The sequence below is a fragment of the Ailuropoda melanoleuca genome, chromosome 14 (assembly GCF_002007445.2).
Source record: "Ailuropoda melanoleuca isolate Jingjing chromosome 14, ASM200744v2, whole genome shotgun sequence".
Lineage (NCBI taxonomy): Eukaryota > Metazoa > Chordata > Mammalia > Carnivora > Ursidae > Ailuropoda > Ailuropoda melanoleuca.
The window spans coordinates 60,878,399-60,905,314 of NC_048231.1; the positions used below are offsets into that span (position 1 = coordinate 60,878,399).

The 26,916-nt window shown below is 37.7% G+C and overlaps 1 protein-coding gene across 13 annotated transcripts in view; it reads right to left on the reverse strand.

The window, feature by feature from the left end:
- OSBPL1A (oxysterol binding protein like 1A) overlaps positions 1–26,916 on the reverse strand; it is a 241,083-nt gene that overhangs the window by 27,167 nt on the left and 187,000 nt on the right. For all 13 annotated transcript variants that reach the window (XM_034643241.1, XM_034643244.1, XM_034643243.1 and 10 more), the window contains one exon: positions 2,526–2,601. In XM_034643241.1, the coding sequence (XP_034499132.1) occupies positions 2,526–2,601 (76 nt within the window). Of the gene's footprint in view, positions 1–2,525; positions 2,602–26,916 lie in introns of those variants that run through there.

Below are 26,916 nucleotides of genomic sequence, written 5' to 3' on the forward strand. Positions count from 1 at the left end.
TTCAAGTGTATGGATTAAGTGTAATTGAATCACAGAAATGCAATGCAGGATTTTTAAAAAATGCCTTCACTTTGAATTTCAGTGCACAAAAACTATGGATATTACATTTTTTTAAGTTTTGGACTATTTTCTTTTGGAAGACAGAAGGAGGCCGATGTTGGAGGAGCCAATACCAAAAATTACTTTTAAAATTTTATTCTAGCAGTGATATAGCATTTCTCTCTCAAGATACACTGTACTTTAAATCTCTACTATAGGCCAACACTTAGACCTTTTGATTGTTTCTATTGCCTATGAGAGGGGGATCCTAAGACAGTGCCCAAAGAACAGCACTTCCAAACGCTAATTTCCTTGCAATCCACATTAATAAATGTTCCTCCAAGAATGGTTATCGTATAAACTCAATAGAGAATATTTATTTACAAATAGTTCTGCACCTAAAACATAAAAGTAAAACAATTCTTCTAGGGAAACAGAGTATCTTTCAAAGTATGACAGGTAGGATCCAACAGAGCATTAGGTGCTGTCTTTTAAAAGAACGATTATTCTCCATCTAGACACAATGCTTGCTTTAGACATAAACTAGACAACTGCTGGTCACTAGCCTGAACAAATGCGTGACCTCACCACTAAATCTGACCCTTGTGAGACAGGAGATGATTGCAGACTGACTTGACCAAGACAAATACAGAAAACCGTATTTTCTATGATGTCCAAAAAGACTCAAGCACATCTAAAGTTTGCATACCAATTTTGTTGACCAAATAGTCTTTGACAGATGTGGTATCAATTCTACAGGGAGGGTTTCATTCATTAGACACTGTGTAATCAGTACAGTGAGCTGGAATCAGCATTAATTTAACATAATGGGAAATATCATTTGTTTTAATGATGAATATTCCTTTTGTGAAACTGTTTTTAATTTTAAACACACATACATATACACCCATTTGCATACTAAATCATAAGGTAAATATGTTTACTAAGGGTTTGAGAAATACTGACTCTGTAGAATACAAATACTAATTTTTTGTCTGGAAAATTCCAGAGACAGTAATATGTATAATTAACATCGTACTTGAGAATATATACATTTGGTTTGTTCTGATGAATCTTAATATAATCAAAATAGGATTAGAGGCAGGTGCTCTGATTCTCAAGTGGGATTAACTGCTGCTAATAATATTGAGCATTATGCTAAACCAGGGACTTCCTAGACCATTTACATAAGTTATATTACTTCTCTCTCAATACACCTATTAGGTACAAATTAGTCTCCTAACTTTACACAGGAGGAAACCCTATCCAGGTGGAAAGGTAGCTTCCCCGGGATCTCACAGACAGGAAGCAACAAGGCTGGGATAAATCCCATCATTCGGCTGTACAGCTTAGCAGAATTACTCTCCACAAAGTAGAATCAGAAAATACTTGTTTAAAATGAATGTTTCTGGGAATGGCTCATTGGAAGTCACACTGGGAAAATCTCAGATGAGATAACCCCATGTAGAAAACAGGGACATTAGGGGGCGCCTGGGTGGCACAGTGGTTAAGTCTGCCTTCAGCTCAGGGCGTGATCCCGGCGTTATGGGATCGAGCCCCACATCAGGCTCTTCCGCTATGAGCCTGCTTCTTCCTCTCCCACTGCCCCTGCTTGTGTTCCCTCTCTTGCTGGCTGTCTCTATCTCTGTTGAATAAATAAATAAAATCTTTAAAAAAACAAAAAACAAAAAACAGGGACATTAGAAAAATGCCAAAGTGGGTACATCACAAGTTGCAAGGATTTCAAGCACCAGAGTAAAAAGAAAGTGAATATACTTCTTGGTGCAGGGAAAGTTCTTGGAGGACTCCCAGGATGCACGTTAAATTGCAAAATTACAAAAGGTAACATCCAGGCAGATTCATTAGCAGCTTAGGACTTGCGTGTTTAAAATTTTCATCATTCTAGTTGGTCAAAGGTCGTGCTCGAAGAATTAAGATAACTTTACTCAGAATTCTAGCCTAACTGATTTCAGGGTGGTGCTGTGGACTACTGTTTTAAAGAGAATCTAAGGATTTATGGAATAGTAAATTTTGCCATCTGCTGTCCCCCCCACCCGCAAATCAACTCTACCTGCACAGCTAAGGAGAGACACATTCCAAGTATATAATACATCACACTTAAAATTCAAAGTACAAAACAACTAGTTCATACAAAGAAGCGTATGTGAAATTACTACCTTCTAGACATTTGGGCGAATCTGTGCTGAATTTACGGGGAAATACAAATGTGGTATAACAACAGGAAAAGACCATTTTCTTTTCCTATTTTTTAGAGTGAAAAATCACGTTAAAATCCTATTAAAATGGCATAAAGAGTGGTTCCAATTCTGTCAGGCAGACCTAAGACTTTTTTTCTGATTCTCACAAGTTGCCATAAACTTTGTTGTACATCACCTTTATCCCAACATGAATATTCCCTTCCAAAGAATATGCAGGGAAACATATATCTGCTTAATGTTACATTATAGAATTGAGAGAAAATTTACCATTCCAATACATTTTCTCAGGATGCTCCAGATGCTGAAATCATTTCTGGAAAACATAGGGGAAGGCAAGCTTGTTCTGAAAGAAGAAAAGAAAAATAAACAGTTAATTTTAACACCACCAACACTAAGGAAGGAAAAGCTGTTGCCATTAATATAAGCACCACAGGCATATGGGTATACAGACACCGTAAAAATGTGCTCGGTTGTGGACACCCAATCACTGCTGTGTTGGTCCTTGAAAAGTATCACAGCAGATCCTATGGCCCTATGTCTTCGGTGTTACTCTGATCCTAGTGATTCCAGTTCCTCCCCATTGGTGTCCAGCTGTCTGCACCACCTTAGAGGTCCGTGTTCCTTCCATTTGCTGGCACATTGAAGATAACTCCACTGTTGGGTTCATGACACACCTACCCTGTCTTGATATTTCATGTATTACTTTACTCTAGCTGCTAAATAATATAAACAAAATGCCATCACAGGGCTTAGGTTAAGATTTTCAAGAAACTAAATGGAAAAATGCAAAAGAACTACAAAGCCAAAGCAAAATTTAGGCCCGTCATTATACATTAGTACTTCCCCAAAGACACTGACATTGAACAAAGTTTAGCATCTACAGAATGAGCATTTTCAAAGCCTCTATAGGGGTCTGGAGGTAGCCAGAAGGATGGTGGATGTCCATGGCAAAGGGTCTGTGGTCTGGATAAGCAGCCTGTCAGGACCTCAGGCATCCTGAAGCCAGGCCTGGCTGGCCAGAAGCCGACCCCACTTCCACAGATCACAACAATAGCACTACCAAGGGGAGCAGTAAGAGGTGCCCAGACCAGCTTTCTGAAACACTGTTAAGATAATACATTCTTAGGGCACCTGGGTGGCTCAGTCATTAAGGGTCTGCCTCCGGCTCAGGGCGTGATCCTGGTGTTCTGGGATCGAGCCCCGCGTCGGGCTCCTCCACTGGGAGCCTGCTTCTTCCTCTCCCACTCCCCTTGCTTGTGTTCCCTCTCTCACTGGCTGTTTCTCTCTCTCTGTCGAATGAATAAATAAAATTAAAAAAAAAAGATAATACATTCTTTTTGGTTATCTTAGGTTATGGCAAGGGATGCTGGCTTAGCAAGTTGCCATTTAAAATAAACCTACATAACTAAAATACTGAAGAAAACAGTAAGCAAAATAATTATCTTCTAAAGAACTTTTACTGTGTAAACTAATTTGAATTATAGAAGTTAAAATACAGTTTTTAAATAAATAATAGCTTTAAATCCTCCATGGTAAAATTCTTCTGATATCTTTTTCTTTTTTAGGAACACACACTGCTCATTTGGCAGATCTGTCATCTAACCGGTCTGCTGGGTAAGTAGCCACAGATGGTATTTTTTTTTTTTTTTTTTTTTTTTAAAGTTTTTTTTTTTTTTTTTNCAGAGATAGAGACAGCCAGCGAGAGAGGGAACACAAGCAGGGGGAATGGGAGAGGAAGAAGCAGGCTCATGGGAAGAGCCTGACGTGGGGCTCGATCCCGGAACGCCGGGATCACGCCCTGAGCTGAAGGCAGACGCTTAACCGCTCTGCCACCCAGGCGCCCCCACAGATGGTATTTAAATCACATTCTCCACAATCCAGGACTATGAATCTCTGTGACATGAACAAGGGAACCGAGGGACAGAATCCCTGCCTTTATCTACCGTTTGCATGTACAATGCAGTTTTAGAGATGTGCACAGCTGACCCCTGAATGGCATGGGTTCGAACTGCACTAGTCTACTTATACGTGGGTTTTTATAAATACAGGACAGTACTACAAATGTATTTTCTCTTCCTTGTGATTTTCTAAACCATAGTTTCTTTTTAAGCTCACTTTATTGTAGGATATAGTATATAATACATGTGACATACAAAATATGTGTTTATGTTATTGGTAAGGCTTCCAGTCCACAGTACGCGGTTAGTAATTAAGTTTTTGAGGGGTCAAAAATTACACATGGGTTTTTGACTCCCTCGGAGGTATACTGTTCAGGGGTCAACTATATTTTCTATCTTTTGTCTATGAAAAAGTTAGCCAGAAATGGAACAGATGCTAGAAGCTTAAGCCTGAAAGAGGCTTTGTGAAGATGGAAAGAGGGTCTATAATTCCTCCCAACCAATGCTTCCACTGAGTGTACAGGTATGTACTACTATTTAGATTAAAGGCAAGAATAAGAAAGATTCTGGAAGCAAGAAGACAAAAGACATCCAAGGCTTTTTGTTTTATTTTTTTTAATTTTTAATTTATAAATCATTACAGGATTGCCAGCCAAGAATCCCACCCGGGACTATTCCACATTCATTTTTACCCATGTATCTCTTTATGATGTTTTATGAAACTGCAGTAGTTACTCATTCATCTGGAGGCCGGATTATCTGCAACACTAGCTATTCTAGAACACTAACAGAAATCAGAGGTAAAAAGGATTGCGAAAGGTAATGGGCCATCACAAAGACCAGGTATTTTCTTGTGTAAGACACGCAGAAGTGAACTCCTTCAGATCACATCGTGTTCAGTACATTGATCAAAAGCAGCAAGAGAGACACTGGCCTTCAGGACAAGTATACGACGCGCAAGTGGTAGCACAGTAAAAGACCTCAGGGCTGTTGACTGCAATCTGAGTCAACAGCATGATGAGGCTGCCAAAAAGGCAGGTGCAATCTCAGAATGCCAAAAGGAGAACAGCAGCTAGAACACTCCTAAGGACAACTCTGCAATGATCAGACCAGAGCCAGGATTCAGCTCCATGTGCCACCTTTAAAAGGAACCTTAACGCTTCCACTCAGGAAGAATTATAGAAGGCTAGGCAAAGGTGTCCAGAAAACATTTCTTATAAGTGATAGATGAAGGCAATATACATTCCAGAAGAAACAAAAGAAACTGGAGGTCTGGGGAACCGTGGGCATGACAGAGGTCTTGGGGTATTAGAGGACAGGGCCAGGAGTAATAGCATCCCCACACCTCCTCCCTCCCAACAAGAGCATTCCCTACACACCTCTGCCTGCTTTGATATTCTTCACAGCACTGATCAATACGTGACATACTACTGTAGGCTCTTGAGTATTAACTGCATCCCCCAAAATGGTATGCAAGCTCCCCGAGAATTCATCTTCATCCACTGCTTATCCCTGTTGCCTAGGACAGTGCCTAACACAAAGGAGGAGCGCAAGTAATTGCTGAATGAACTTCAGAATGTATAAGGCCTATTAGCATGCATTAACTTTTTCATAAAGAATTTAATCAGCTCTACTCAAGTGATTAGGACTAGAACCACTGGTAGAAGTTATAGGATGCTGATATAAAGGTCTGTCTTAAAATTAATCTCCAAAATGATAAAGACGACATTCTTATTAAGTAAAGGTTTCGAACAGAGGCTGAATCCCTTCTGTCATGGCCCAGAAAGGCATTCCTGCCTGAGGTGGGAAGCTGATCTAGAATAGCTAGGCCAGGGATATCACTAAACATCCTCTAGGGAACAAGACAGATCCCCACACAAAGAATTATCCAGCTCTAAATGCTAGCGGTGCCAAAGTTGAGAAACCTCCCACAGAAATATGAAAGCTTCACATACAAGTTTAAATTTTGCAGGGGCTACATTAAAAAAGGAAAGAGAACAAGATAAATTCGTTTTAATAATATATTTTATTTGGGAATGATGTCAGCATCATGGTGCTGTGAGTCATTCCTCTTCTCTCCCTTCTGATCTACAACTAATTGGACATACACATCCTGGAAGGGGGAAAGAGCCCACAGTGCCTCTGCACAGCATACCGGGATGCCCGAGAAATCCATCCATCTGTGTACCCTCAAGTGGGTGGACCAGACCGTGGAAGAGGTGGGGGAGCTGGCAGCAGCGGACAGTGACGGCAGCGAAGGCTGTGGCTGGGCCCGCAGTGAGCCAGTGCCACCTTTCTGGCAGAGGAGGTGAAGGGGGAAGGCAGCAAGTGGGGGGTTTGCCTGGCAACAGGTGCTGTAGCTGGAGGGACCAGGTTCCCCGAGAAGAGACTCCTGTGGCTGGAGGGAGGGAAGGAAAGGGAAGTAGGCAGACAAAGAGAACTGAAGGAAAGCATCTCTTGCTCTCTGCCCCAAGAGGCAAGAGGCTGGCCCACAAAACTCTGGAAGCCTTCCCACTTGAAGATCCCCCCACCTGGCCATGGGTATACCCAAAGCCCCAGGTGCTAAGTACATACCTCCCTCCCCCTTGGCCACCACTCTTTGCTCTTTTTCATGTTCCCAATCTTTAGCAGGAAGTCAGCTCTGGTAACAAAACCAAAAAGTTGTGCTATAGCCCCATCTTCTGGAAAACAAAAGGAAAACCCCCATCTACCAACCTGTTGAACTGTTAGAATCAAAGTAAACAAAGCCTTCAAATGTGGAGGCAGGGGCACTTCCCATCAAACACCATGAAAAATCACTGTAATACAGTATCATAAAAAGATAATGACAATTTTCCAGCAACGGAACCCAAAGACATGGAATATTGCAATCTAACTGATAATTTAAAATAGCAGTTATGATGAAATTCAATGAGTTATAAGAAAACTCCAAATGGCAATATGGTGAAACAGGAATAAAATTAATGAGAAGTGCTTTATCAGAGAGACTGAAATTCTAAAAAAGAAATAAATTCTGGAGCTGAAGAACTCAAATGAGATGAAAAATGCATTAGAACGTGCTGGAAACAGAGCAGATCATGTGGAAGAGAGGATTAGCAAGCTTGAGGACAGAAATATAGAAATGATTCAAGTGGGAGATGGAAGATTTTTAAAAAGTGAAGACACTCTTTGAGAACTATCTGACTCCATCAGAAATGCCAACAAGAGAATAACTGGTATCTCAGAAGGAAAGAGAGGGAGAAGGGAACAGAGAGCGCATTTAAATAATAGCTGAGAACTTCCCAAACCTGGGGAAACAACTGGATATATAAATCCATGACGCTAACAGAACACCTTATTGTTTCAAGGCAAAAAGACCTTCTCTAAGACACATTATATTAAAATTGTCAAAAGTCAATAATAGGGGTGCCTAGGTGGCTCAATTGGCTGGGTGTCTGCCTTTGGCTCAGGTTATGATCCCAATGTCCTGGGAATGAGCCTGCTTCTCCCTCTTCCTGCTGCTCCCCCTGCTTGTGTGCGCACTTGCTCTCTATCTCTCTCTGTCAAATAAATAAAACTTTTAAAAAAGTCAATAATAAAGAAAGAATTTTATTTTATTTTTTTTTTTTTTTAAAGATTTTATTTATTTATTCGACAGAGATAGAGAGAGCCAGCGAGAGAGGGAACACAAGCAGGGGGGAGTGGGAGAGGAAGAAGCAGGCTTATAGCGTAGAAGCCTGATGTGGGGCTCGATCCCATAACGCCGGGATCACGCCCTGAGCCGAAGGCAGAGGCTTAACCGCTGTGCCACCCAGGCGCCCCTAAAGAAAGAATTTTAAAGGCAACCAGAAAAAAAAATACAGTAACCTACAAAGGTCCCCCAGTAGGCTATTAGCAGAAACTCTACAGGCCAGGAGAGAGAGGAATGACATTCAAAATACTGAAAGATAACAACTGCCAACCAAGAATACTCTACCTGGCAAAGCTATCTTTTAGATATGAAAGAGAAACAAAGGCTTTTCCTGACAAACAGAAGCTAAAGGAGTTCACCACCACTAGACCTGCCCTAACAGAAATGTTGGAGGGGACTCTTCAATTGAAGAAACGAAAAGATGAAAGTACACAAAATTCAATCTGATTAACCAGGCAAGTAATAATATTGTAACTCTTTTTTAAGACTACTATATTAAACTCATTTTAGAGCATAAAGGAAAAGAGCACTGAAAGTAACTGTAGCTACTACAACTTGGTAACAAAATCATAGCATAAAAAGAGATAATTTGTAACAACAAAGGATTTGTAGGTGATTTGTAGGACTGTAGGTGTAACAACAACAACAACAACACTTGTAGGTGAATGAAGACAGAGTGCTATCAGCAGAAAAAGGACTACTTTATCTATGAGATGTTTTATGTAAACCTCATGGTTACCACAAAGCAAAAATCTAGAGCAGAGACACAAAACATAAAAAAGGGGGGGACTGAGCAAATGACCATGGAAAACCCCAAACTTACAAAGGTGGAAAAAGAAGTTAAAAGAAACAATGGAGAGAGAAAATAATCAGAAGGCAAAGATAAAATGGCAGCAGTTAGTCCTTACATAACAATAATCACCCTAAATGTAAATGGATTGAACTCACCAATAAAAAGGCAGGGTAATGGTGGATTAAAAAAACCAAGAGCCATGCAGCTGGGTGGCTCATTCGGTTGAGTGTACAACCATTGCTTTCGGCTCACGTCATGATCTTAGGTCATGAGATCAAGCCCCACATCAGGCTCTGCACTCCATGCTGGGCCGGGGAGGGGCGTGTGTCTGAGATTCTCTCTCTGCCCCTCCCTGCAACCCCACAACCCCCGCTTGCGCACGTGCTCTCTCTCTAAAATAAATAAGTAGATCTTAAAACACACACACACACACACACACGAGCCAACTATGTGCTGCCTAATAGGAGCTCCAAAGACACACACAGGCTCAACATGAAAGAATGGATGATGATACCGCAAGCCAAGAAAGAAAGAAAGAAGTTTGGTGTAACCATACTTTTTATCAGGCAACACAGATTTCAAGCCAAAAAGGGTACTAAGAGACAAAAAAGGTCATTATATAATGATGGGTGGGTCAATACATCAAGAAGATAGGACAATCATAAATATATACAATCTGAACACATGAGCACTGAACATATATTAAGCAACTGATAACAGACCTTAAGGGTGGCTCTGTTGGTTAAACATCTGCCTTCAGCTCAGGTCATGATCTCAGGCTTCTGGGACTGAGCCCTGTGTCAGGCTACCTGGTGGGTGGGCAGTCTGCTTCTCCCTCTCCTTCTGCCCCTTCCCCTGCTTGTGTGTGTGTGCTCGCTCTCGTGCTCGCTCTCTCTCACAAATAAAATCTTTTAAAAAAATAGATCTTAAGAAATTGAGAACAATACAGTAACCATAGAGGAAATCAGTACCCAGTATCAGCAATGGATAGATTATCCAAAGAATGATGAGATCACACCACGCCTTAGGAGATGGACTTAACAGACATATACAGAACATTCTAACAGCAGCAGAATGCACATTCTTCTCAAGTGCACATGGAACATTCTCCAGGATAGATCATATGTTAGGTCACAAATCTTAGCAAATTCAAGAAGACTGAAGTCACACCAACCATCTTCTCTGATCACGATGCATGAAATTAGTAATCAATAAGAGGAAGTGAGTAGATATTCAAATATGTGGAAACTAAACACTCTTCTAAACAACCAATGGGTCAAAAAAGAAACCAAAAGGGAAATAAAAAATTATCTCAAAACTAATGCAAACGAAAACACAACATATCAAGTATTGTGGGATGCAACAAAGCAGTTCTGAGAGGAAAATTAACAGCAATAAATGCATTATGTTAAGAAATTAGATCTCAAATAAACAACCTAACTTTACACCTCAAGAGAACTAGAAAAAGAACAAATTAAGCCCAAAATTAACAGAAGGAAGGGAATAGTGATGATCAAATTATAAATAAATAAAATAGCAGAAAAACAACAGTAAGGATAAATGAAACAAAGATCTGGTTCTTCGAAAATATAAACAAAATTGACAAATCTTTAGCTAGACTAAGGAATAAAACCCTTCAAAATTAGGAATGAAAAAAAGACATTACAACTGATACTACAGAAATACAGAGAATTATAAAAGACTACTTTGAACAATTATATGCCAACAAATTATATAGCCTAGAAGAAATAGATACATTTCTAGAACACATAACCTAACAACAATGTGAATCAAGAAGAAACAGAAAATCTGAACAGACCAATAAGGAGGAAAGAGAGTGAGCCAGTAATTTAAAAAACTCCCAACACAGAAAACTCCAGGACCAGACAGTTTCACTGAAGAATCTACCAAACATTTAAAGGAGAATTAGCACCAACCCTAGGAAATATCAAGGAGGAAGGAACACTTCCAAATTCATTCTGTGAAGCTAGCATTACTTTGATACTAAAACCAGATAAGGACACCACAGGAAAACTATCAGCCAATATCCCTGATGAGTACAGATGCAAAAATTCTCAACAAAATATTAGTAAACTGAATTGAAGAACACATTAAAAGATTATACACCATGACCAAGTAGGATTTATCCCTGGGATGCAAGTATAGTTCAACACACACAAATTAATAAGTGTAACATCAATAAAATGAAAGCTACAAATAACAGGACCATCTCAGCAGATGCAGAAAAAGCATCTGACAAAATTCATCCTTTCATGATGAAAAACCCTTAACAGATTGGCTATAGAAGGAACACACCTCAACATAATAAAGGCATATTTGACATACTCACAGCTAACATTATACTCACTGAAAGGAAACTGAAAATGTTTCCTCTAAAATCAGGAACAAGGCAGGGACGCCTACTCTCACCACCCATATTTAATACAATACTGGCAGTCCTAGCTGGAGCAATTAAGGCAAGGCAAAGAAATAAAAGGCATTCATTATGATGGTATGAAAGTGATAAGCATTCAGTAGAAACCATACTTCAAATTTTGAATTCAGATCTTTTCCCAGGCTAACAATATGTATGATACTCTCTCCTGATGCCAGGTAGTGGCAGCTGCAGCCCCCAGTCAGCTACAAGATCACAACGGTAAACAACCAATACACTTAGAACCATTTTGTATGCATACAACCATTCTGCTTTTCCCTTGCAGTACAGTATTCAATAAATTACAGGAGATGGTCAACACTTTTATTATAAAACAGGCTTTGTATTAAATGGTTTTGCCTAACTGTAGGCTAATGCAATATTATGAGCACGGTTAAGGTAGGCTAGGCTAAGCTATGATGCTGGGTAGGTTAGGTGTATTAAATGCATTTTCGACTTGTGATATTTTCAACTTATGATGGGTTTATCAGGATGTAACCCCATTATAAATCGAGGAAGATCAGTATAGAAAGCCCCAAAGAATCAGTAAACACACACACACACTTACAAATGTTGCAATTAATCAACAATTTCAGTAAAGTGGCAGGATGCAAAATCAACAGACAGAAATCAATTACATTACATTACACTAATGATGAAGCAACTGAAAAAGAAATAAAACCATCCTATTCACAGTAGCATAAAATACTTAAGAATAAAATACTTAAGAAACTTAACCAAGGATGTGAAAAACCCGTACAATGAAAACTACAAAACTTTGCTGAAAGAAATCAAAGTCACAAACAAATGGCAAACCACCAATGTTCATGGATCAGAAGAATATTAGTATGTCCATACTATTCAAGGCAATCTACAGATTCAATGTAATCCCCATCTAAATATCGAAGACATTCTTCACAGAAATAGAAGAAACAATCCTAAAATTTGTGTGGGACCACAAGAGATCCTGGATAGTCATAGCAATACTAAGAAAAAAGAACAAAGCTAGAGGTATCATGCTTCTGGATTTCAAACTATATTGTAAAGCTATAGTAATAAAAAACAGTATGGTACTGGCACAAAAATAGACACACAGACCAATGGAACAGAACAGAAAGCCTGGGGTGCCTGGGTGGCTCAGTCAATTAGGCGTCTGCCTCCAGCTCAGGTCACGATCCCAGGGTTCTCGATCGAGCCCCACATTGGGCTCCCTGCTCTGTGGGGAGGCTGCTTCTCCCTCTCTCTCTGTGCCTCCACTCCCCCTGCTTTTGCTCTGTAGAATAAATTTTAAAAATCTTAAAAAAAAAAAAAACAGCCATATGTGACAAACTCACAGCTAATATTAACACAGCTACCACAGTTAACTTGTCTCTAAAAATGGACACATTGACTAAAAGAACAGAATAGAAAGCCTACAGTTAAATCCGAGCATATCTGGTCAACTATTCAACAGGAAAGCCAAGAATAATCAATGGAGAAAGGACAGTCTCTTCAACAAATGGTGCTAAGAAAAACTGGAGATGCACATGCAGCACAGTTAAACTGGACCCCAATCTCCCACCACTCACAAAAATTAACTAGAAATGGATCAAAGACTTAAACATAAGACCTGGTACCATAACTCCTAGAAGAAAATATGGGGAAGCAACTCATCAATACTAGTCTTGGCAATCATTTTGGGGGTGAGACGTCAAAATCACAAACAACAAAAGAAAAAAAACAACAAATGGGACTAACATCAAACTCAAAAGCTCTGCACAGCAAAAGAAACAACAAAATGAATAGACAACCTACAAAAGAAAAATTCTACAAATCATATACTAGATGAGTTAATGTCCAAAATATATAAAGAACTCAGTCAACTTAGTAACAAAAAAAGCAATCTGATTAAAAAATTGGCAGAACTAAATAGACATTTGTCCAAAGCCACAATGAGCTATCACCTCATACCTGTTAGAATGGCTATCATCAAGAAGACAAAAGACAACAGATGCTGGTAAGAATGTGGTGAAAAGGGAACCCTTATACATTGTTGGTGGGAATGTAAATTGGTCCAACCACTATGGAAAACAACACGGAAGTTCCTCAAAAAATAAAAAATAGATCTATCATATGATCCAGCAATTCCACTTCTGGGTACATACCCAAAGGAAACGAAAAGAGGATTTTGATAAGATACATGCACTCCCATGTTTACTGCAGTTTTATTTACAAAGGCCAAGATGTAGAAACAACCCAAATGCCCATCGATGGATGAATGGATAAAAAAGATGTGGTACATATGCACAATGGAGGAATACTCAGTCACAAGAAAGGAAGATATCCTTTAATTCACAACACAGATGGACTTTGAGTAGATTATGCTAAGTCAGAGAAAGACAAGTACTGTATGGTACCACTTACATATGGAATCTAAAAACACTAAACCTTTAACAAAGAGTAAAATGGTGGTTACTAGGGATTGGGGGGATAAAGGTGATGGTGTTTCAGGGTACAAACCTGCAATGAGTAGTAAATAAGCCGTAGAGATCTAATGGACAGAATAACGAATATACACAATATTGTACTATTAAAAATATATTGCATTTAAGTCAATATATCCAAAATATTTACATGTCGACATGTAATGAATATAAAAAATTGAGATACTTTACATTTATTCCCATCTTAAGTCTTTAAAATCCAATGCATATTTTACACTTAGAGCACATCTCAATTTAGCTCAATTTTCAACAGGTAAAGTGAAGTCTAACCTTACCAAAACAGTAAAATGGCAGTTAATGAAAAAATATCTTAGCTTCATTTTTACAATTTAAACTTATATTAATGAAGATTAAGACAAAAACTCTGTGTCTCAATCACACTAGCCCCATTTCAAGGGCTCAAAAACCATAGGTGGCTAATGGCTACTACTGGACACACTAGATTTCTGTGATTGCTTCTGAAAACACAAAGATAGTACTGCTCTAAGGCTGTGGGAAGAACCAAAAATCATTCAGATATAGGAGTCTAAATCAATGAGAGTCCGTAATCTTATCATTAAGAAAATGGTAAATATTCTACAGTATTATTTAAAAAAAGCAGAGGGAACAAAATTTTTTAGTAATTAGGTAGCAGATTTAAAACCTTTTAAATGATTTATACTGAAAAGGATATATTTCTATATTTAAAAATTTCACTATCCCCACCAGGACCAAAAAAAATCCCTATTGATATTGGATGAAGGAGGTATTACTCCAGGCAGAAGTAAGAACAGAGCAGAGTAGCTATCAGAATTTTCAGGCTAAAACCATAGATCGATTATTCTCTTCCCTTGGAGTTTGTCTGAGAGTCATTATATCCTGAATTCTATGCTTCCTTTTTTTCTTCACACAGACAGAAAACACCCTGTACCAGGGACTGAGAGTGATATGTCCTGGTTCTATTTTCAAGCATACAGATGACATTACGATGATCCGCACAACAACACAATAAGTGATTTTGAGTGAAAAGTCCCACCACGGTTGTTTTATCTGTGTGATGCGATCGGCTCAGTGTGTTACCCGGCCATTATTCCCCCTACCCAGTGCTGTGGACAGACCCCAAACGGAACCAAATTCGTTCATGATGTGTGACTATCAAATGCTGTGCTAGAACACCCCTTATCCTGAAAATACAGTTGTTCAAGTTCAGGAGATCACAATCCCCCAGACCTCCAGGTAGTTTTAGATGGTGGACACTACACCTGACGGCGCCACTCCAATTCCCATGACCCGCACACCCCGAGGATCCACCTGCAGGACACTAGGCCCAGCGCCTCCGGCTCCTGCTGCACGGTAACTAGTAAACACAGAACACTCAGAGACAGACAGAGAAGGAGGGAGAGAGAGCTCGAGTGAGCGAGTGCACGAGCAGGGGCAGCTGCAGGCAGAGAGAGAAGGAGTTTCCCTGGCTCGATCCCAGGACCCCGGGATCATGACCTGATTGAGTCTCCCAGGCACAGAGCCTCTTCGAAAAAAAGTAGAAAAAGATTATAAAATGAAGGCAGGATAAATGATGCTGAGGCTGGAAGGAGATGTAAGGTGTTTCAGGATTTCTGGGTTTGCTTCTTTCGTGAGTCCATGTGAGCCCCACAGGGCCTGTGCGCGGGCATGCGTGTACTCTACTGAAACAGCGTCATCCTCGGGCGCGGGCTCTTTTTCACAGAGCACGTAAAGAATCATGGGATGCCAACCAGGGCCACAAGCACACACTCTTGCCACAGCCCACTTGCACAACCTGGGACAGACCTCCAAGCCCAGACTGCGCAGCTGTACATCCACCTTACGTGGCAGCTCGATCTGTACTGAGGATAGAGTGATGCCTGGGACAGTCTGAGCCTCATGGCAACCAAGACTCAGTCTCTTACCTGTATATCAGTCTTCAAAATTTTTAAAAATTCTTTCTTTATAAAGTGCGCACATATTAAGATAAAAACATTCATAGTCACTGGTGATATCATCTCCCCACTAAATTAGCTTCTCAGTTTGTATGAGCTTTCTGGATTTTATAAACATTTTACTCACCACCTACATTGTAGAAAACTTTTTTCAAGTCTGTCACTGGTCTTCTGATTCTGTTTATAGTATAATTTGCCAAACCAAGTCTGGGGAGTCTGTAGATCATAATCTACATTTGAGGGGCACCTGGGTGGCACAGCGGTTAAGCGTCTGCCTTCGGCTCAGGGCGTGATCCCAGCGTTCTGGGATCGAGCCCCACATCAGGCTCCTCCGCCATGAGCCTGCTTCTTTCTCTCCCACTCCCCCTGCTTGTGTTCCCTCTCTCGCTGGCTGTCTCTATCTCTGTCAAATAAATAAATAAAATCTTAAAAAAAAAAAAAAAGCATAATCTACATTTGAAACTTAAATAGCTATCTATTTTCTCTATGGACAAGATAGAAATACTTCACACCACTCTATTAATAACCACTGCAGAAAAAAGGGTAAATTCCTTAATTCACAAAGTTTTGTAATCTTCTTAAATTTTCAGAAGTTCAAGTTCTATATCAAAACCAGCATAACCTACAACAACAAAGATTATCTCAAGCATTTACCTACCAAGTCAAAGTAAACATAATGAGAAAAAAGTACGTGGTTCATTTTTCAAATCATAAAATATGTCATACGCCAGCTGAAACAATCCATGGATAAACAAGCCAGTCATCTCTTCCCATCTCCAATACCAATATAACAGCCTGGAGGACTGCCTTCCATACTTTTCTCTTTGCACAAACATGCCCATACAAGTGTATATTCTTTTACTGAAATATTACCCTACAGATCACAATGTTTTCTCACTAAACATAATCAAGGACAACCCTCCAAGTTGATAGACATAAACAAGTGTATCTTTCTAATATCTTTACATACAGGTACACATGCACATATGTGTAACTTTGTATCAGCATCATATCATGCATGCTGGTTTCATTATTTTTTTTTAAGATTATTTATTGAGAGAGCGAGCCAGTGAGCGAGCCAGCACGGAGGGTCAGAGGGAGAGAGGGAATCCCAAGCAGATTCCCCACTGAGACTGGAGCTGACTGAGATCATGACCTGAGCCGAAATCAAGAGTCAGATGCTCAACCGACTGGGCCGCCCAGGTGCCCCACTGGTTTTATTTTTAATGCAGTCCTTTCTCATTTTGTTCTTACCTGATAAGTATTTTTCTATACTTTTGTACATTTTGTCAAATAGTCACAAAGAGAGCATGTGTGCGCACAATGGAGATTTCTGACTCTAAGATTCCAAACCAAAATACTAGTTATACACACTTGTCTACAGTTTGCTTTTCCCATTCCATGTTTTGTGGAAATTTATTCAAGTCAAATGGTAAACTAATCCTTTCAATGAGTGAATCATAATCCATGACGAGAATACCGTACAGGAAAATACTTTGCCATTCTCCACAAAAGGCGTTCACTTTTTTCATTCTTTTGCCCCAAAATGCAGCAAAAACATCTTAATACATTGTCTTTCTTTTTAAATATGGTGTTTTCATTTCTATGGTGCAGAGTACTAGAGATAAGATTACTGGGTCAGAAAGTGTACCTATTTTACATCTCCCCAAATGTTACCAGACTGCTTTCTGAAAGGGTTTTAATGACTTCATTTTACCACCAATCTATGAGAGCACTTTTCCTGAAATCCCCACCAGCATCAGCATCAGCATCAATAAAGCGTTCTTACCCAAGTTTTCGTCAGTCTATTAGAAAATCACACTGTATTGCTTTTTTTGTCTAGTAGTGAGTCAACATCTTTTCATGTTTAATGACCATTTGAATTTATACATATGTAAACTGCCTATTTATATCATTTATACCGCTGGATTTTTTGTCAATTTTTAAGAATTTGTTGTATATAATAGGTATTAATCTTCTATCATGTAGACTGCAAAGAGAATCATTTGCAGGTTAAAGAAAAAAAAAACTTGCACAAATATGTCTCTTATGGGTTTTTTAAAAAAATAGGTCTTAGGTTTTGTGTCTTGGTTTAAAAAGGCTTCCTTCACGCCAGAGTTTTTAATGATGTTTTAACTCTTTAAATGACAAAAAAAATATAGGTGTGTCTCAAGCCCCTATCTTCACATAAAAATAACTAGGGACCTTTAGAGTGAGCCCTTGCTTGTTCACTGCTGACCACTTGTGATGTAAGATCCCAGTGTCCTGTCCCCTATGCCTTTTAAAATGAGGCCTGTGAAGTCACCCATGTCCCTCTCACAAGAATACACGAGCTCTCTCTCCAACGTTTCTCTCACCCACACTTCCAGGAATCTTAATAGTTTGCATTTTTATTTAGCTTCATTCTACCTTTCATTTAAAAAGACCTTTGATCATCGATCTGTATGCCTCAGGAGAACAGAAAAAGCTCAGGAGGGTTTTGTTTTGTGTTTTTTTACAAGCAACATTTCACAAATGCTCTGACATCACAGTATCACTGAGCTAACTCTAACTAGTTCTACCAAGACAAAGTGCTTGAGTACTAATAGCTAACATTGAGTATTCACTCCATCTTAGATCCTGTGTTAACCACTTAACATGTATCACCTCACTTAATCCTCAAGATAATGCTATAATTATTAAGCACTCCTTAAATAACTTATCCACGGTCACACATCTAATGAGTGGCAGAACTAGGATTCTTTAACTCCAGATCCTTAGTTATAGGTTTCAGAGCCCTGGCTGCCACCTGATTTGTACAAACTCCCAACAAGTAACTACCTATTTCAAGCCTCAGTGTTTCCATTTAGAAATATATATGTAAATCCACAGATGTAAAAATTTCATATCATGGTGAGGTTCCAATGAGACAATGCATATACAGTAGAGTTTTTTAAATTTTTAGTCTAAGTCATTGGTGGTTTGTAAACTCAATGTAATGTTTCATATAACCAGCATTTAAAAAAAAATGAAACAGACTACAACTAGCAAGGGTAGGTATTGTAAATGAAAATTCTGTTCCAAAAATACACAGATACACATTTATACACATATATTATGTGGTCAGAAATTTTTAAATAGGTATTTTTTTGCTATTAGACTTTGTCAGTGACGTAGAACATTCATCCCAGTGCCTGGCAAACAGAAACTGTCAACATAAAGTGGATACTGATGTTATAAATTACTTCAGGGAAAAACCATCTCATTTTTCTGCCTGAGTTGTTAAAGATTTAAAACTACTAATACTTTCTGGATGAATAATTTACTAATTACAATTTCAAAAGATGATCTAAAAAATGTTTACTTAACAATAGTCCTAATTATATAAAGTTTTGCACAGAGAAATAGCTAAGAAGTATACTGTCACCTTAGAGAAAAGCAGACTGTGAAATCGTTCTGACATACGTAGCAAGGCTTTTACACACACAGGATAATGACTGGTTGAGCCAGTGGTCTCCCTTCTGACAGGATACCAGTGGGCTGAGGACATTTTTTAAAAAAATAAACGGACTCCTGTCTTCAGGCTAGAAGGTACTTCCTTTCACCAAGTACATTACTGGGGGAAGACTTGAAGCATGGCTCCTCCATTCAGGTTTCTCTCAGTATCTACTTGGGGAATGATCTAGAACTCAAACATGCTGTTAGCAATGGGATTTTAAAAGCAGCTCTAACATTCAAATTTAAAACACTGAGGTAGGCTAGTGTTCCACAATCTGCTTAAATATCACAATTCTTTACTTTCCTTATCTTTATTTATCCATCATTTGTGTACATGTCTCCCACTCACTGAAGTGTAATCTCCCCAAGATTAGGGATTATGTCCTACTCTCCTCTGTATCCCTCACAGTACAGAGTATTTTGCATGTGCCACATGCTCAGTGTTTTAAAATAAATGGTTTTCCTAACATCTCAAGTTAAAAATGGGCCAAAGAAAATCAGTGAAAAAATGAGAGATGAAGGATAAATAGCAAGTGAGGTATAAAGAACACCATCAAATTCTGAATCATAAATTTAAGTAGAATATTCATTTGGATAATTAGAAAAGCAAAAACTAATTCTTACCTTTGATTCAAGATCAAATCAATGAACTAAATAAGAAAATAATTTCAAAGAGTGATTTTAATACATCTTTAATTATAATACTGAAAATGTGTATGTGCACATATATTATTTTGAACTTTTGTGTGTGTATCTATTTGCAGAATGTACTTTCTGTCTCTTCTCAGCTACCAGAATTCTTCTCTCCCCAACCAAATCCTTTCTTCCCCAAGTCCCAATTTAAATATAGCTGACCTTTGAACAACACAGGGGTTAGGGAAACTGACCTTCCCACGTAGTTTAAGATGTGTGTATAGCTTTTAACTCCCCCAAACTTAACTGCTAATAGTCCACTACTGGACCAGAAGACTTATGAATAACACAAATAGTCTGATTAACACATATTTTGTATGTTATATATATTATATACTATATTATTACAATAAAGTCAGCTAAAGGAAAAAAATATTAAGAGTATCATAAGGAAGAGAAAATACATTTATAGTACTGTACTGTATTGATTGAAAAAAAAATCCACATATAAGTGGACCCACACAATTTAAACCCGTTGTATAATCCTAATGAACAAAGCTTACATTTGAATCTAATCATCTTTAATTTCTATTATACTACTGATGCTTACTAATCACCCAAACCGTAACAGTTTTCCAAAGTAGGAAGCCACTGGAAATAAACTATAAAATTATATTCACAAAATTGAAGATTAGATTTTAAAACAATGTTACAGGAGTCAATCATGGCTGTAATAAAAAGTCATTTTATTTTCACAAATTATGGATAATCATACTTGAAACAGTCCATCTGGAATACAGCTCACAAATCTACTCTTTAAAAAAGGGTGAAAGGAAGCCTCATCACATGGGTAAATGTATTCTCATCATTGGGCGAACATATTCTTACTTACAAGTCATGTGAAAGGTATTACGTTTCATTTTTGGAAATGTACTACTCCTCTCTACCCCTTAGCTCCTGGTTAGGACAAAGAACCATGGAAGGTACAACTCATTCTCTGTATCTGAAAGGATAACATTTCTACACACATTCTTATTCACCTCTCCACTTACTTCTTGAGAACACGGAAGGCTCTTGCTACAGATTTACTTAAATTTTTTTTTAAGATTTTATTTATTTATTTGACAGTGAGCGATCGAGCACAAGCAGAGGGAGAGGGAGAAGTAGACTCCCCGCTGAGCCAGGAGCCCGATGCAGGGCTTGATCCCAGGACCCTGAGATCATGATCTGAGCCGAAGGCAGACGCTTAACCGACGGAGCCACCCAGGTGCCCCTTACTTAAATTCTTATTACTATCAAATTCTAAGCTCTGCTAAACCTGCAGTTAGAACATAGAAGATACTCAGTCAACATTGCTGAGATAAACTTTATGCCCGTTGGTTTTCTATTAATTTGGAATCTACGTTGAGTAAACTGTCCCACAGTGTATTTTTAATATAAAATTAAAAAGCCATTTGTGTACTTTCAGAGACTGAGGAGGTTGACCTGAATAATACACATCTTCAGTGACACTAGAGAGTGCCAAAGTTAGTGGTTCCAAGTTTGGGATAAAGATTCCTAGAGAAGACACAAAAAAGCCTTAAGGTAAAAGAGAAAATTACAAAGTCGATTTCATCAAAATTAAAAACTTCAGTGTAAGTAAGATATTAAAAACATCTGTTCATTATTAAACAAATGGAAAGGCATGTTTCAAACGAGGAGAAGATATTTATGCTATATATATTTGATAAAGGATTATATCCAGAATATAAATAGAATTCCTACAAATCAGTAATACAAAGACACACAATCCAATTTAGGCAAATCTTATACTTCACAAAAGGTATAAAAATGGCTAATAAACGAACAAGCACACAAAATCAATTAGGAAATGTAAACTAAAACTGCAATGAGATACTATATCATACCCATAAAACAACTAATGTTAGCAAGTATATGGAGCACCTGAAGTGTCACGTAGTGTTGAGAAGTGATGCAATGACTCTGGAAAACAGTTCAGTTATATTTCATAAACTTAGACATACACCTGCCCTAGGACTCCCAAAACTTGGCTCTACATAAACAGAGAGAAGGAAAACATGTTCATTAAAAGATGCATGTAAGAACATTGAGAGTAGCTTTATTCATAACGACTCCACAATGGAAACACCTGAGATGTCTGTCAACAGTGGTACAGATCAGCAGATTGTGGCATTTTCAACCATACGACAATTAAAAAAAGAAAAGAAAAAAAAAAGCAGTGAACACTGGTATACACAAAAGGGATGAATCTCAAAAACATGTTGCGTAATTAAAGCCAGACTCTAAAGAAATATGTACTGTAATGACTCCATTTATAATGCATTTCAAGAACAGACAAGACTGATCTACAATAAGAGAAATCAGAACAGTGATGGTCTATGGAGGGTGGGGATTGACTGGAAGGCAGTTAGAGGGAAATTTCTGGAGTGATGGACAGGTTCTACATCTTGACTGGGTAGCTGCAACTGCCAAAACTCTTTAAATTACATACTTAAGATCTGTGAATTTCACTATATATACATTTTACTTTAACAAAGAAAACAAAAAGAACCTACAATATAATTTATTGGTATAGATCAGCATTTCTCAAACTTTTTGTTCTGAAGATCAATTTAACTCTTAAAAATGATTGAGGATCCAAGGAGTTAGTTATCTTTTACTGTAGGTTATAACTACCACTATTTACTATATGAGGAAAAAAAAACCAAAACAATAACTTTTCACTTATCAATTCATTTAATAACACCATGACCAATATGTTAAATTGACATTTTTTATGAAGACATAACTACATTTTCCAAAATAAAAATGAGCAAGAAGAGCAGCATCATGATAGATCATCCAGACCAAGAAAAAAAATATGTATATAGATATAGATAGATAGATAGATATAGATATATTTGATATATATATATATCAAAGAGAACACAGTGGACTAATGACACATTAGACCATATGGACTTAACAGGTATGTACAGAACATTCCATCCCCAAATAGCAGAATATACATTCTTTACAGGTGCACATGGAACATCCTCCAGGTAGGTCATATGCTAGGCCACAAAACAACTGATTTAAGACAAACCATACCAAGAATCTTTTGCGACTACAACAGTGTGAAGATTTTTTTTTTTTAAGATTTATTTATTTGAGAGAGAGAAAGTGGGGGTGGAGGGGGGCAGAGGGAGAGGGAGGGAGTCTTAAGCAGACCTGCGCTCAGCATGGAGCCTGACGCAGGCTTGATCTCATGACCCTGAGATCATGACCTGAGCTGAAACCAAGAGTTGACTGCTTAACCAACTACGCCACCCAGGTTCCCCATGACTATAACAGTTTGAAACTAGAAATCAATGACAAGAAGAAAAAACTGGAAAAAATACAAATGCAGGAAGCGTAAACAAGATGCTACTCAACAACCAAAAGTCAACAAAGAAATCAAACAGGAAATCAAAAGAATTACTTTGAGACAAATAAAAATGGAAACATAACATTCCCAAATCTAGGGCTACAGCATACGCAGTTCTAAGAGGGAAACTTATAGTGATGCAGGCCTACCTCAAAAAGAAATATATCAAATAATCTAACCTTACTACTAGAGGAACTTTAGGAAGAACAAAGACCAAAGTTAGTATAAGTGAAAAAATAATAAACATCAGAATGGAAATAAATAAAATAGAAACCAGGAAAAGAGAAAAGATCAATGAAAATAAGAGATGGTTCTTTGAAAAGATATAAACAAAATTAATAAACCTTTAGCCAGACTCATCAAGAAAAAAAGACTGTCTCCCAAAATAAAATCAGAAATGAAAGAGGAAAAATTACAGCACCATAGAAATGCAAAAGTTTGTAAGAGACTATAATGAACAATTATCTGCCAAGAAACTGTATACTCTAGAAGAAATGATTAAAAACTCCTAGAAACATACAATCTTCCAAGACTGAATCAGAAACAGAAAATCTGACAGATTACTAGTAATAAAACTGAATTAGTAATCAAACTCCCAACAGAAGTTCAGGACCAGATGAATTCACAAGTGAATCCTACAAAACATTTAAAGAAGAGTTAACACCTATCTTTCTCAAACTTTTCCAAAAAATGGAAGAGGAAGGAACATTTCCAAGTTTTTCTATGAGGCCAGAATTACCCTGATACCAAAACCAGACAAAGACACTACAAAAAAAAGAAAATTACAGGCCAATATCCCTGATATACAAAGATGCAAAAATCTTCAACAAAGTATTAGCAAGCCAAATTCAACAATACATTAAAAGGGTTATACACCATGATCAAGTGGGATTTACTTCAGGGATGCAGGATGTTTCAATATCCACAAATCAATCAACGCGATACACCACATAAGCAAAATGAAGGGTAAAAATCACATGCTCATCTCAACAGATGCAGAAAAAGCATCTGACAAAATTCAACATCCATTTATGATAAAAACCCTCCACAAAGTGGTATACAGGAGTTGTACCTCAACATGATAAAAGCCATATATGACAAACCCACAGCTAACACCATATCCCGTGGTGAAAAGCTGGAAGCTTTAAGATCAGAAACAAGACAAATGCCCTTTCTCGCCACTTTCATTCAACACAGTACTGTGAGTCCTAGACACAGCAATCAGACAAGAAAAAAAGTCATCCAGTTGGTTAACAAAGAAGTAAAATTCTCACTACCTGCAGATGACCTGATACTACACAGAGAAAACCCTAATGGCTCTACCAAAAAACTATTAGAATTGATAAATTTAGTCAAGTTGCAGGGTACAAAATATACAGAAATCCGTCCTATTTGTATACTAATAATGAAGTAGCAGAAAGAGAAATTAAAAAAACAATTCCATTTATAATTGCATCAAAAAGAACAAAAATACCTAGGAATAAATTTAACCAATTTGGTGAAAGACTTGTGCTCTGAAAACTGTAAGATACTGATGAAGGAAACTGACAATGACACAAGTAAATGGAAAGATACTCCAAGTTCACAGACTGAAAAAATGTTGTCAAAATGTCTGTAATACTCAAAGCAATCTATAGATTTGATGGAATCTCTATTAAAATACCAAAGACATGCTTCACAGAACGAGAAAAAATAATCCTAAAATTTTCTTGGAACCACAAAAGACCCCAAAGAGCCAAAGAAATACTGAGAAAGAAGAATAAAGCTAGAGGTATCATGCTCCCTGATTTCAAAATATACCACAAAAGCTACAGCTATCATTGTGGCACAAAAGGACCCAAATCAGTGGAATAGAAAAGACAGCCCAGAAATAAACCATGCCTATAAAGGTCAATTAATCTACCATGAAGGAGGCAAGAAAATACAATGGGGGGAAAAATCTCAATAAATGGTGCTGGGAAAACTGAATAGGTACACACAAAAGAATAAAACTGACCACTTTCTTACACCACATACAAAGACAAACTGGATTAAAGGCCTAAATATAAGACTGGAAACCATAAAACTCCTAGAAGAAAACATAGGTAAGGAAACTCTTGGTCATCAGTCTTAGCAATATTTTTTTGGATAGGTCTCCTCAGGCTAGGGCAACAAAAGCAAAAATAAACTATTGGGACTACATCAAAATAAAAAGCTTTTGCGGAACAAAGGAAACGATCAACAAAATGAAAAGGCAACCTACTGTATGAAAGAAGATATCTGCAAATGATATATCTGGTATGGGGTTAATATCCAAAATATATAAAGAACTTATATAATTCAACACTAAAGAAAGTCCAAACAAAAGTGGTCAGAAGACCTGAATAGGTACTTATCCAAAGAAGACATACAGTTAACAGACACATGAAAAGATACTAAATCAACATCACTCATCACAAAAATGCAAATCAAAACCACAATTAGATATCACCTCACACATGTCAGAATACCTATTATCAACAAGACTAGAAATGACAAGTGTTGGCAAGGATGTGGAGAATAGGGAACCTTCACGCACTGTTGGTTGGTTGTAGCCACTATGGAGAACAGTATGGAGGTTCCTCAAGAAATTAAAAACAGTACTACCACGTGAGCCAGCAATTCACTTCTGAGTATTTTTCTGAAGAAACCAAAACACTAATTCAAAAGATATATGCACCCCTATGTTCATTGCATTATCATTACAATAGCCAAGATATGAAAGCAACAAAAGCGTCCAATGATAGATGAATGGATAAAGAAGATGTGGTATATATACAATGGAATATTAGTCATAAAAAAGAATGAGATCTTACAGTTTGTGACAATGTGGATGGGCCTAGAGCATATTATGCTAAGTGAAAGGAGTCAGAGAAAGAAATACCATATGATTTCACTTAAATGAACAAAACAGAAACAGAGTCATGAATGTAGAGAACAAACTGGTGGTTTGAGAAGAAGGAGGTGGGGGGGTGGGCAAAATAGGGGAAGATGATTAAGAGGTACACACTTCCAATTAAATAAATAATTCACAGGAATGAAAAGTAAGCATAAGGTATACAGTCAATAATACTGTAATAAGGTTGTGCGGTGATGGTAACTACACTTATCGTGATGAGCACTGTGTAATGTACAGAAATGTTGAAATCACTGTTGTCCACCTAAGACTAATATTGTATGTCAACCATACTTCAATAAAAATTTTAAAAAATTATCAAGTGAAAATTAAAAAAACCCTACAAACATTAATTTCACAAATATTCATTGAATTCCAACTACTATGAGTGGTTTTGATGATAACAGGAGGCAGGATCAAAAAAATATTTAAGAATGTATATAGTTGAGATACTTCTGTTTCAAAATGTCATTTTCTGGGGGCTCCTGGGTAGCTCAGTGGGTTAAGCATCTGACTCTTGATTTCAGCTCAGGCCATGATCTCAGGGTTGTGAGATCAAGCCCCAAGTCAGGCTCTGTGCTAGGCGTGGAGCCTGTTTAAGATTCTCTCCATCCCTCTCCTTCTGCCCCTCCCCCCACCCTTTCTCTCTCTCTCTCCCCCTCTTAAGGAAAAAAAAAAAAAACAACCCAAAACACAAGAACAATTTCATCTTCTGGATTCTGCTTTAAAACTTGTCACTTCTTCATCTAAATAGTTTGAGAGATTTGAAATCATTAAGATATTTGAAACCAATATTAAATCTTATTTTAATAAGGTAAAACTAAAAATTTCCAACCACAATTCACCTATAATAGTTTACCTGACTGCCTAAAAAATGGATATGGTTTTTCATATTATCTTAACATTTAAATCTGGGAGTAAAGCTAGTTTCTTTGGCCATTCAACTCAAAGAATTTCAGCTTAAATTGCTTCAATCTGATCTTATCATTATGAAA